This window comes from Coregonus clupeaformis, chromosome 25 (genome assembly GCF_020615455.1).
Source record: "Coregonus clupeaformis isolate EN_2021a chromosome 25, ASM2061545v1, whole genome shotgun sequence".
NCBI classification, from domain to species: Eukaryota; Metazoa; Chordata; class Actinopteri; order Salmoniformes; family Salmonidae; genus Coregonus; species Coregonus clupeaformis.
Window position 1 is genome coordinate 21,903,020 of NC_059216.1, and position 13,227 is coordinate 21,916,246.

Sequence of the window (13,227 nt, forward strand, 5' to 3'; positions counted from 1 at the left end):
AAAATAAGTGCTTTTGATGTTGCAGACCTTTCTGGCTCCTATGAATCAAGTGTTCCCTGCTGAGGAAGATGTCAACAAACATATGGAGGACAACTGTAAGTTCACACTCTCAACTTAGCCTAGTAGCCTAGCGGTTAAGAGCGTTGGGCCAGTAACTCAAAGGTTGTTGGTTTGAATCCCTGAGCCAACTAGGTGAAAAATCTGTCTGTGCCCTTGAGCAAGGCACTTAACCGTAATTGCTCCTGTAAGTCACTCTGGATAAGTGTGTCAGATAAATAACTAAAATGTAAAGAACTTACCTTTATCCTCAAGTTGATATGGACTTAATGTTTGTGTATGTAACTTAATGCGCAGACATTTTTAAAGAATGCTTCCTCACAAGCGACTTTTGTTTATTCTCTCTTTCAGGTTCTCTTATGTACCTGAATGAAGGCACGCTCTTAAACAACGTCCGAGTGCGGTATAGTAAAGACAAGATATATGTAAGACATTCCAGATCAATGGTACATTAATCCTAGGCCTCGAAGATGGACCATTCTCTTCCTGTGAGAGACATCTGGTGGTCATAGGCCTAGTTGCTCATCAAGTTGTGAAAATGTTGGTGGTTCTCAACTAGGGGAACTAGGACCCTTGGGGTACTTTGCCTATCCGCAAGGGGTACTTGAGAAGACTCGTGAGACCATAGATTGGTAAAATGCACATGAGGGGGTACTTCAGGGTTACTCCAGGGAGAGCAAAATGTAGTTGGTGGTACAGCAACCGAAAAAGGTTGAGAACCACTGCTCTATCTAATGTGATTATTTTTTTGTAACAACTTATTTTTTTAATGACTTTTTGCAACACAGACATATGTGGCCAACATCTTGATTGCGGTGAACCCTTACTATGACATCCCCAAACTGTACGCTCCAGAGACCATCAAGTCTTATCGGGGCCGGTCCCTGGGCACTCTACCACCTCACGTCTACGCCATCGGTGAGAGCACATATCTCTTATTACAACAATGGCTGCTATACTGCCTGGTTACTGGAGATTAATACAGTGTGTTTAAAGCAATGGCTATATTTGAGTAACATTTGAATTAAGGCTAGGTGTTGTCAAAGCATCATATCCATTACATGATTGATGATGTGGTTTTTCAGCGGACAAGGCCTACCGGGACATGAGGGTCCTGAAGATGAGCCAGTCCATCATAGTGTCTGGAGAATCTGGGGCTGGGAAGACAGAAAACACCAAGTTTGTCCTCAGGTCTGGCCTAAAGGACCACTATAATCTTGTTAGTTGTTACAGACAATCATACTAATCTTAAAGGTAGACTCAGCGAGATGACGTTGCATGCACAAAGTAAACACTGGGTCAATTTCCGCAACAACTAAGAGCGCTTAAGCTCAAGGCTAAACTTCTCCTCTGTTCTGGTCCTGTATAGGGATGTGGCGGTCATGAAATTTTTTCAGCCGGTAACTGTCATGCAAATGACTGCCGGTCTCACTGTAATTGACCGTTAATTAACATAAACATGTTTAGCATCTCCAGGCCTCCACACATACAAGCAGCTGATGCACGCCTTTGGAACATCTACATTTAAATATAGACAAAAATATATATTTAACATACACTTTCACAATAAATCCATTATCTAGTTCATTTAGCAGACAAGATCTGCTTATAAATCCCATTCCATTATTTTATATTATGATTTTGTAGTAAGAAGAATATAATTGATCTTAGCTGAATGACATAGAATGGATATTTTTACCATTCCCGAACGAGTGAAGTGGCTATTTAAAACAGGTCCTATATGCTAGATTTAGTTATTTGGCAACTTTAGTTGTGAATGATACAAACCTTAGAATATCTTAGAAATCAAAACATATGGGCTGCATGATGCGACTATATTTATTTTTTGAAAAAGTTGCAAAAAAGCTTGCCTCAGGCTGCACACGCTGTTGTTCTCTCAAGTGATCATATTCTCACCCATCAAACTATTCTCAATTTAATCTTGTCTTGACTAATATGTGAAATGTATTTAGATTTAGAATGGGCCATTATCCAATGGGCAGGAACAGGGGCAGGGGAAAGAAGACATGTGTATTTGAATAGTGAATGGAGGCCGCTTTCCCAGTTCCTTTTTCAATCATGTCGGGTAGCCTACTCCGGTTTTACAGTGGAGCAATGTGCTTAATATTAGCAGCTGAGAAAGCTGGGGTCCACCCTCTTTTTAGTGGCAACCATCAAAACTCTGCTTTCACACAGGATTGCATATAGAAATGTCTGGGCTTATAAGAACACTTATTTCACTCCACGCATCAACCACTGTTTGAGGAGCAGCCAGCCTCTCACTGCGCGACAGGTGATATTCTGCCCAAACTCTGCATGCCATGGGCTCTCCAACCCTGTTCCTGCAGCCACCAAGTTAAATCTATTTGGGAACATCGATAGTAACATGTTTTCACAACGAAACAAATGTCATTAAACTGTTGACAGCCCCTCTCTGCACGCTCGAGCGAGGAAAGGAATGAAGGAGAGAGAGGAGGAGATGGAATTGCACGATGGTGAGATAGTCTGTAGCTAAATGGAATGTCAGCCTATTAATTATGAAAATATAAAAAATGCCTTATTACTAGACTATTCAAAATCAAATACAAATTCACTATAATTGTAGGCTAACTAGCCTACTCAGTAAGCCGCCCTGCACAGTCAATGAACCAACAGCATCGCCTAGGCCTTATAGGCTCTCTCCCCCAGACTCATGGATAAAAGTTTGGAGCGTAGCATACGGTACCCAGTCCATCCAGTATGCATAATAATACAGTCCATACTCAAAGGCGATTACTTGAGTTTGTTTAATTTTTGTAGTACAGTGCATTCGTAAAATATTCAGACACCTTCCCTTTTTCCACATTTTGTTACGTTACAGCCTTATTCTAAAATTGATTAAATAAAAAAAGTCCTCATCAATCTATACACAATATACTATAATGACAAATCAAAAACAGGTTTTTAGAAATGTTTGCAAATGTATTACCCAAAAAAACATTGCTATGATACTCGAAATTGAGCTCAAGTGCATCCTGTGTCCATTGATCATCCTTGATGTTTCTACAACTTGATTGGAGTCCACCTGTGGTAAATTCAATTGATTGGACATGATTTGGAAAGGCACAGACCTGTCTATATAAGGTCCCACAGTTGACAGTGCATGTCAGAGCAAAAACCAAGCCATGAGGTCGAAGGAATTGTCCGTAGAGCTCCGAGACAGGATTGTGTCGAGGCACAGATCTGGGGAAGGGTACCAAAAGATGTCTGCAGCATTGAAGGTCCCCAAGAACACAGTGGCCGCCATCATTCATGAATGGAAAAAGTTTGGAACCACCAAGACTCTTCCTAGAGCTGGCCGCCCGGCCAAACTGAGCAATCGGGGGAGAAGGGCCTTGGTCAGGGAGGTGACCAAAAACCCTATGGTCACTTGGTTAGAGCTCCAGAGTTCCTCTGTGGAGATGGGAGAACCTTCCAGAAGGACAACCATCTCTGCAGCACTCCATCAATTAGGCCTTTACGGTAGAGTGGCCAGACGGAAGCCACTCCTCAGTAAAAGGCACATGACAGCCCGCTTGGCATTTGCCAAAAGGAACCTAAAGGACTCTCAGACCATGAGAAACAAGATTATTTGGTCTGATAACTCTTTGGCCTGAATTCCAAGCGTCACGTCTGGAGGAAACCTGGCACCATCCCATCGGTGAAGCATGGTCGTGGCAGCATCATGCTGTGGGGATGTTTTTCAGCAGTACGGACTGGGAGACTAGTCAGGATCGAGGCAAAGATGAACGGAGCAAAGTACAGAGAGATCCTAGATGAAAACCTGCTCCAGAGCACTTTAGGACCTCAGACTGTGGCAAAGTTTCACCTTCCAACAGCACAACGACCCTAAGCACACAGCCAAGACAATGCAGGAGTGGCTTTGGGACAAGTCTCTAAATGTCTTTGAGTGGCCCAGCCAGAGCCCGGACTTTAACCCAATCTAACATCTCTGGAGAGATCTGAAAATAGCTGTGCAGCGACGCTCCCCATCCAACCTGACAGAGCTTGAGAGGATCTGCAGACAAGAATGGGAGAAACTCCCAAAATACAGGTGTGCCGAGCTTATAGCGTTATACCCAAGAAGAGTCAAGGTTGTAATTGCTGCCAAAGGTGCTTCAACAAAGTACTGAGTAAAGGGTCTGAATACTTATGTAAATGTGATATTTCTTTATTTTCTATTTTTAATACATTTGCAAACATTTCTAAAAACCTGTTTTTGCTTTGTCATTATGGGGTATTGTGTGTAGATTAATGAGGGGGGGAAAAACAATCAATTTTGGAATAAGGCTGTAACGTAACAAAATGTGGAAAAAGTCAAGGGGTCTGAATACTTTCCGAATGCACTGTATAGGCTAGACCAAATGTACCAAAGACATCTTAAATATGTTTTTCTGCATTGCGTAATATGCGGTAGGATATTAGTCTTTGTATTGTATAATGGCACAATCTTTATTTTAATTCAGGCTTTTTTTCGGGCTTGGGCTATAGGCGTATGCATCAGCGCTAATATGGGTCTGGTTGTATGCGGCGTCTTAAATGTTTTGAATTAATAATCACCTTTAGAAAAAGCTCTCCATTTTCGTTGTGTTTGGAATCGAAATAAGATCCACCACAACCTTTTTTCCCACTCAGTTTCAACCTGAAGTAGCACTTCTTTCTTCAAGTTGATTGATCACAGTGAGGTCAAACAATGTAGCCTAACGGTGAATTTCAAAAGCATAATACTGTTTTGATATGATTGTTTGATGTGATTTTCGATTGCATTTGCATTGATGTCAGAGTGATTAGAGCGACAATGGAGTGCTGAGTACCAGGCCATTAGCGACCTGACGGTTGTTAGCTAGTTGGGTACTACCAACGTATCAGAGCTATTAATGTAGCCTACAGTGCGCATAGGAGGAGATGAATGTGCCTCAACGTTCCGGTGGAATTTGACTGTGGTCATGAATCATGACATCCAGTGTGGCGGTAATAGGGTCACCATAACAGCCCTAGTCTCGTAGCTACCACTTTGAAACAGCATGAAGAGCACATGCACATAATAATGTGTGTGACTGTGTGAGAGAAGCAGTGCTGTTCTTTGTGATGTCATCTAGTTGAGTCTATCTTTAACCAAACTTGTGTTGTGTATAATGACATTGGTCGTCAATGCATAAGCCATGGTTTCTGTAGTATACCTCATGTCCAAAGATGAACTTAATATAATATAGCATCGTTGTTAGTCTTCATCTGACTTTCATCCCATAGATATTTAACAACGTCATACGGCACCGGTGAAGATATTGATGAGAGAATTGTTGAGGGTAGGATTTAACATATAACTTCACTAATAACTTCCTAATCATACTTAGGCCATCTATAGTTGAAGAGATCTCAAATACTTATTTTGTGCCTGTGAATTTCAGCAAACCCCCTGCTTGAGGCCTTTGGAAACGCCAAGACAGTCAGGAATAACAACAGCAGTCGTTTTGGGAAATTTGTGGAAATCCACTTCAATGAAAAGGTTAGCCATCATTTTCTGTGGCGAATACAATTTCGTCATGATAAGGAATTTCAGTATTTTGGTAAAATTCTATGTACGTAAGGCATTTCAGTGTATTGGTCTGTTTCATTGTTGCTTCATCGGCCCAAATGTTCTGTGTGTATGCATCCTGCACCTGTGTGTGTGTGTGTGTGTGTGTGTGTGTGTGTGTGTGTGTAACAGAATAATGTGGTAGGTGGCTTTGTGTCCCACTACCTGCTGGAGAAGTCAAGGATCTGCATGCAGAGTAAAGAGGAGAGGAACTACCACATCTTCTACAGGCTGTGTGCTGGAGCCTCTGAGGACATCAGACAGAAGCTGCACCTTGACTCCCCTGACAGCTTCAGGGTCAGTCTCACACATGCATACACAGAGCGCAACCTATAATAATAATAATATGCCATTTAGCAGACGCTTTTATCCAAAGCGACTTACAGTCATGCGTGCATAATTTTTTTTGTGTATGGGTGGTCCCGGGGATCGAACCCACTACCTTGGCGTTACAAGCGCCGTGCTCTACCGGCTGAGCTACAGAGGACCATATAGAGGACCTGTGTATCACTGAAGGGTGTTTCCAGAGAGTGTCAAGTCTTTGCATACCAAGTTGAGAGAATGGATGGCTGAGTCCTTTGAAAGAAAGCTGCAAATAGCCCTGTCCCCCATGCCTGACTGTGTTCTTTGAGAGGGGGAGGTCAACTGTCCCTCTCCCTGCCTAATGGTCGTCTGTCCCTCTCCCTGCCTAATGAAGCAACACAGATCCTCCTGCCAAATTTTTCCACCATGAAGTAAATTGTGTAAATGGAAAACTCAATTGAATCGTCAGTCGTGTCATTGGTGGACATTTTCCATTGTCTTTTCTATTTTAGTTGGGCATCTTCCACTAAAAAGCATGAGCTGACGCACACCCCAAAACAGTTGGTAGAGGTGCTGACTGACGGCGAGTCAACTGTATGCTATAAAAATAATAAGTTGCACACTATATACAAGCTCCCAGTAATTTATTGGATAAACCACCAACGTTTCGTCATCACTGTGCCTTCTTCATTTTTCCATAATCTTGCTGCCAAGTAATGTAAAAGTAGTCCTAGACAACAAAGGCTTTCCACGATGTTCTCAACTGAACCAGTTACAGGCCTACGTCTGGACAGGAGTTACGCTATTCTCTACATGACCACTAGATGTCATGTGTGCTATATCTAATGAACTAAAGTCTGTTACTTGTGTTTGAAAGTGGAGAGATTCTGCACATACTTAGTATTTGTTAGGCATTTCTCTGTTTTGGCTGTGCCCCGAGTGTAACTAAGCGCACGTTGGTGAATGTGGGATTTGTGATGGAATAGAAGTACGATCGGTGTGTGTTCTAGAACTAACACACTAAAGGTGTTAGGGGATTAGCTAAATTCCTTGGTTCATTTCACCTGCGCTCTAAACAACGCTATAACAATGCTTCAACAACTATAGTTGTTGTTTTGGGTATTTTTCACAGTATGATTATATCGAGTCTCCACGGAGACAGTCACATCAACAGAGGCAATTAATTCCAATGCAATTAAAACCAAGCCAACTGTGAAGCCACATTTACATAATAGATAGTTAATCTTGGAACATGGCTAAAAGCAATGCCACTTTTCTTGCATTCATTGTAACCCTACAAAATGTATTAAATACTAAATTATACAAGTTATTTATTAGCATCAATACTGGAGTTGAGAGAACAGAGATATTGGCTGAGGATAGGATACTGTATTTTCACAACCAGACCTGCAATGTAAAAGCAGTGTTATCAATAATGCTACCTCATTCACTTTGCACATAAGCCACTGTTAGTCTCTTGTTCCAAGTCGCCGTCGTCAGTCTCATTCTAGTCATATCTTCTGCCGACGTCTATATCTCTCGATCATAAACATATCCAACATAGTTTAGCTTATACGGTTTGTCTACACTTAGGTTATTTCTTGAATGCTAATTGTTTGTGTGTGTTCTCTTTTGTCTTCGAAGTATTTGAACCGAGGATGCACCAGATACTTTGCCAGCAAGGACACAGACAAACAGATCATGCAGAATCGCAAGAGTCCTGAGGTATGGTACCTTTCAGCCTATTCTGTTTTACCTCTCTGACCAGTGAAGGCCTTCACAGCTGGTAGTGCTTGATTTATTCCAAATCCTCCTGGTCACAAGTGGCTTTGAATTTAATTTGAATATGAACTTTAAGGACTGAGTAGTCATTTATTTAGTCATATAAATGTATTGAGTTATTGGTACAGGTATTCATGCAAAACTGTATCAGGATTTGTCTTTAGAAATAAACAACTTGCGGTGCAAAACGTTATTATACTGTATGCTCACTAAACATTGACATGAGAGAAAACTCTAAGTATAAATTATTGCAGATATATTGGGCTAAAAAAAATCCAAATCAAATGACAATTTGTTTTGTTTCAGAATGAGTTGAGGTCTGTGTTTTTGATAAATTACGGTATGTAAGATGTGAAATTTTGCCAATGCTGGAAATGTGTAATTAATTTAGTTGTTAACGCACCATTTTTGTTCCTCGGGTGTATTGCCAATACATAAATGTGACTGCTCACTGTGTGAAGTAGGAACATGTATAATTGTTTGCTGATAAAACATTTATTGTGCACAAAAAAGGAAAATAGATAGAAACCTTGGCACAGGTGAAAGTCCCGCCGATCTCTTGTAGGCTATGTGTGAATTGTTATATTCCTGTATAGACAAAATCAAACAGGCCTATGTCTCTACCATTTTGACAATTAACCAAGTGTACCTTTTCACAGCTTCTATTCAGTGTGTTGAGAGAGCAATGATCTCATAACACTTGGGGTGTTACTAATCAAGCTTGTTGTGCGTCTCTTTGCCCTGCCTCGGGTCAATGTAATGCAGGATAATAAGGTGGGGAGAGACTCAGCTTCACATGCATGGGATTGGAGTGCAAACAGGACCTTATACCGAGCATGTTTCTTTATCAGTGTGCATGGATGGGGCTTGGCTATTTCTTTTTTTTGTCTAGCTTCTATCAGGTTCAGAATGTCACAGTGTAGTGTATTATCAGCCTAAAGAGACATTGTTACAGATACACACTTATGACAGGTCAGTTGAAATTCAATAACCAAAATCTCACGGTAGTTTACAGGGGTTTTCCTGTATCAAAAAGGGGCTTAGGAGATGGGCGTGGCAAGGGATGTGGCAGGGGGCACAGAATTATTACATATTTAAGCCAATTTCCTGCAATTCTACACATTTCTCCATGGCGCTGAGAGAAATAGCTTTAACTGAAACAATTTCTCTCAGCTCCATGGCAAAATGTCTAGAATTGCAGGACATTAGCTTTAAAACTGAAAATGTCCTGCAAATCTATTATTCTTCCATGGAGCTGAGAGAAAATGTTGCAGTTTTAAAGCTAATTTTCTGCAATTCTATGCATTTTGCCATGGCTAATGCTGTGTTCTTTTGCTCAAACATAATAACAAAATCAATACTGCTAAATTCGTTATTTTAGAAATGTTCAATTCTCCCCGACTGTCTAGCTTTTATTTTGGTGATGGCTTGTTCTGAAAGATTATATTATTTATAAAATATATAGCTCCATTACCTTTTCTACATACTTTATCTGGTTTTAGTCTTAAGTTTACACTGAAAGTGTTTTTCCATCCTGAATATATATTTTTGGTGACTATTTGGACTTAAGTGTCCCGAAAAATCACTTAGGCGGCCCGCCCAAGGATTTCAATAGCAGGAAAATCCTTGGTGTAATAGTATTGAACAACATAATACTGTGACATTCGCTTTGGTGTGCCTCTGTTTTCTGCTTTGAAGTCTGCCAGCCCTCCTTCAAACCAGAAATCACAAATCCACTGTACTTTTCTATGCCTCTGCTTATATCTGTCAGTGGTGGATTTGTAATTTCTGATATTAAAGGGTGAGAGGGAGTATTTGATGCTATGCCAGTGTGAGGTAGGTAACGTAGAGATACGGTCTTAAGGGCAGATATTCAGAAGGAGGCCGAAGGTGTTCAATAGTGATAGCCACCGATGAATATTTACAAGACAAACAGGTAGACAATAGAATTACTTCTCAAACAAAATAAACTGCAAAAAGCTTAAAACGGGCTTACCCTGTAGCTTCTATAGCTCTTACAGGCTGGGGGTGTACCTGGCTCAAGGAACCTACCCAGTTGAATTCTAAAACAGAACTGAATTACTCTCCAAAACAAGCCCATATATATACAGTACCTGTCAAAAGTTTGGACACACCTACTCATTCAAGGGTTTTTCTTTATTTGTACTATTTTTTTACATTGTAGAATAATAGTGAAGACATCAAAACTATAAAATAACACATATGGAATCATGTAGTAACCAAGAAAGTGTTAAACAAATAAAAATATATTTTATATTTGATATTCTTCAAATAGCCACCCTTTGCCTTGATGACAGTTTTGCACACTCTTGGCATTCTCTCAACCAGCTTCACCTGGAATGCTTTTCCAACAGTCTTGAAGGAGTTCCCACATATGCTGAGCACCTGTTGGCTGCTTTTCCTTCACTCTGCCGTCTGACTCATCCCAAACCATCTAAGTTGGGTTGAGGTCGGGGGATTGTGGAAGCCAGGTCATCTGATGCAGCACTCCATCACTCTCCTTCTTGGTCAAATAGCCCTTACACAGCCTGGAAGTGTGTTGGGTCATTGTCCTGTTGAAAAACAAATGATAGTCCCACCTAAGCCCAAACCAGATGGGATGGCGTATCGCTGCAGAATGCTGTGGTAGCCATGCTGGTTAATTGTGCCTTGAATTCTAAATAAATCACAGACAGTGTCACCAGCATAGCATCCCAACACCATAACACCTCCTCCTCCATGCTTTACGGTGGGAAATACACATGCAGAGATCATCCGTTCACCCACACCGCATCTCACAAAGACACGGTGGTTGGAACCAAAAATCTCCAATTTGGACTCCTGACCAAAGGACATATTACATTTACATTTACATTTTAGTCATTTAGCAGATGCTCTTATCCAGAGCGACTTACAGTTAGTGAGTGCCATATTATTTTTATTTTACATACTGGCCCCCCGTGGGAATCGAACCCACAACCCTGGCGTTGCAAACGCCATGCTCTACCAACTGAGCTACATCCCTGCCGGCCATTCCCTCCCCTACCCTGGACGAATTGTGCGCCGCTCCATGGGTCTCCCGGTCGCGGCCGGCTACGACAGAGCCTGGATTCGAACCAGGATCTTTAGTGGCACAGCGAGCACTGCGATGCAGTGCCTTATACCACTGCACCACTCGGGAGTCATGTCCTAATGTCCATTGCTCGTGTTTCTTGGCCCAAGCAGGTCTCTTCTTATTGGTGTCCTTTAGTAGTGGTTTCTTTGCAGCAATTCGACCATGAAGGCCTGATTCACGCAGACTCCTCTGAACAGTTGATGTTGATGTGTCTGTAACTTGAACTCTGTGAAGCATTTATTTGGGCTGCAATTTCTGAGGCTGGTAACTCTAATTAACTTATCCTCTGCAGCAGAAGTAACTCTGGGTCTTCCATTCCTGTGGCGGTCCTCATGAGAGCCAGTTTCATCATAGCGCTTGATGGTTTTTGCGACTGCACTTGCAGAAACTTTCAAAGTTCTTGAAATGTTTCCTATTGACTGATCTTCATGTCTTTAAAGTAATGAAGGACTGCCGTTTCTCTTCGCTTATTTCAGCTGTTCTTGCCACAATACGGACTTGGTCTTTTACCAAATAGGGCTATCTTCTGTATACCCCCCTACCTTGTCACAACACAACTGATTGGCTCAAACGTATTAAGAAGGAAAGAAATTCCACAAATTAACTTTAAAGAAGGCACACCTGTTAATTGAAATGCATTCCAGGTGACTACCTCATGAAGCTGGTTGAGAGAATGCCAAGAGTGTGCAACGCTGTCATCAAGGCAAAGGGTGGCTATTTGAAGGATCTCAAATATAAAATATATTTTAACACTTTTTTGGTTACTACATGATTCCATATGTGTTTTTTCATAGTTTTGATGTCTTCACTATTAATCTACAATGTAAAAGATTTTAAAAATAAAGAAAAACCCTTGAATGAGTAGGTGTGTCCAAACCTTTGACTGGTAGTGTACATACCAATATGTATGGTACACTGAGTGTACAAAACATTAGGAACACTTGCTCTTTCCATGACAGACTGACTAGGTGAATCCAGGTGAAGGCTAGGATCCCTTATTGACGTCACTTGTTAAATCCACTTCAATCAGTGTAGATGAAGGGGAGGAGACCGGTTAAAGAAGGATTTTTAAGCCTTAAGACAATCGAGACATGGATTGTGTACAGTCGTGGTCAAAAGTTTTGAGAATGACACAAGTATTGGTCTTCACAAAGTTTGCTGCTTCAGTGTTTTTAGATATTTTTAGATGTTACTATGGTATACTGAAGTATAATTACAAGCATTCCATAAGTGTCAAAGGCTTTTATTGTCAATTACATTAAGTTTATGCAAAGAGTCAATATTTGCAGTGTTGACCCTTCTTTTTCAAGACCTCTGCAATCTGCTCTGGCATGCTGTCAATTTACTTCTGGGCCACATCCTGACTGATGGCAGCCCATTCTTGCATAATCAATGCTTGGAGTTTGTCAGAATTTGTGGGTTTTTGTTTGTTCACCCGCCTCTTGAGGATTGACCACAAGTTCTCAATGGGATTAAGGTCTGGGGAGTTTCCTGGCCATGGACCCAAACTTTCAATGTTTTGTTCCCCGAGCCACTTAGTTATCACTTTTGCCTTATGGCAAGGTGCTCCATCATGCTGGAAAAGGCATTGTTCGTCACCAAACTGTTCTTGGATGGTTGGTAGAAGTTGCTCTCAGAGGATGTGTTGGTACCATTCTTTATTCATGGCTGTGTTCTTAGGCAAAATTGTGAGTGAGCCCACTCCCTTGGCTGAGAAGCAACCCCACGCATGAATGGTCTCAGGAAGCTTTACTGTTGGCATGACACAGGACCGATGGTAGCGCTCACCTTGTCTTCTCCGGACAAGCCTTTTTCCGGATGCCCCAAACAATTGGAAAGGGGATTCATCAGAGAAAATGACTTTACCCCAGTCCTCAGTAGTCCAATCCCTGTACTTTTTGCAGAATATCAGTCTGTCCCTGATGTTTTTCCTGGATAGAAGTGGCTTCCTCGCTGCCCTTCTTGACACCAGGCCATCCTCCAAAAGTCTTCGCCTCACTGTGCATGCAGATGCACTCACACCTGCCTGCTTCCATTCCTGAGCAATCTCTGCACTGGTGGTGCCCCGATCCCGCAGCTGAATCAACTTTAGGAGACGGTCCTGGCGCTTGCTGGACTTTCTTGGGCGCCCTGAGGCCTTCACAACAATTGAACATCTCTCCTTGAAGTTCTTGATGATCCGATAAATGGTTGATTTAGGTGCAATATTACTAGCAGCAATATCCTTGCCTGTGAAGCCCTTTTTGTGCAAAGCAATGATGACGGCGCGTGTTTCCTTGCAGGTAACCCCAAAAATTAAAATATAAACAAAAATAAAAGGGTGGTTGTCCCACTGGCTATCCTAAGTTGAATGCACCAATTTGTAAGTCGCTCTGGA

At 41.6% G+C, this 13,227-nt stretch overlaps 1 protein-coding gene across 1 annotated transcript in view; it reads left to right on the plus strand.

The window, feature by feature from the left end:
• Positions 1 to 13,227, plus strand: part of LOC121539410 (unconventional myosin-VI-like) — a 97,522-nt gene that overhangs the window by 21,356 nt on the left and 62,939 nt on the right. Inside the window, exons 3-10 of the mRNA XM_041847890.1 lie at positions 26 to 95; positions 409 to 482; positions 846 to 975; positions 1,143 to 1,248; positions 5,326 to 5,381; positions 5,484 to 5,581; positions 5,783 to 5,947; positions 7,598 to 7,678. Coding sequence (XP_041703824.1) covers positions 26 to 95; positions 409 to 482; positions 846 to 975; positions 1,143 to 1,248; positions 5,326 to 5,381; positions 5,484 to 5,581; positions 5,783 to 5,947; positions 7,598 to 7,678 — 780 coding nt within the window. The remainder of the gene's footprint in view (positions 1 to 25; positions 96 to 408; positions 483 to 845; positions 976 to 1,142; positions 1,249 to 5,325; positions 5,382 to 5,483; positions 5,582 to 5,782; positions 5,948 to 7,597; positions 7,679 to 13,227) is intronic.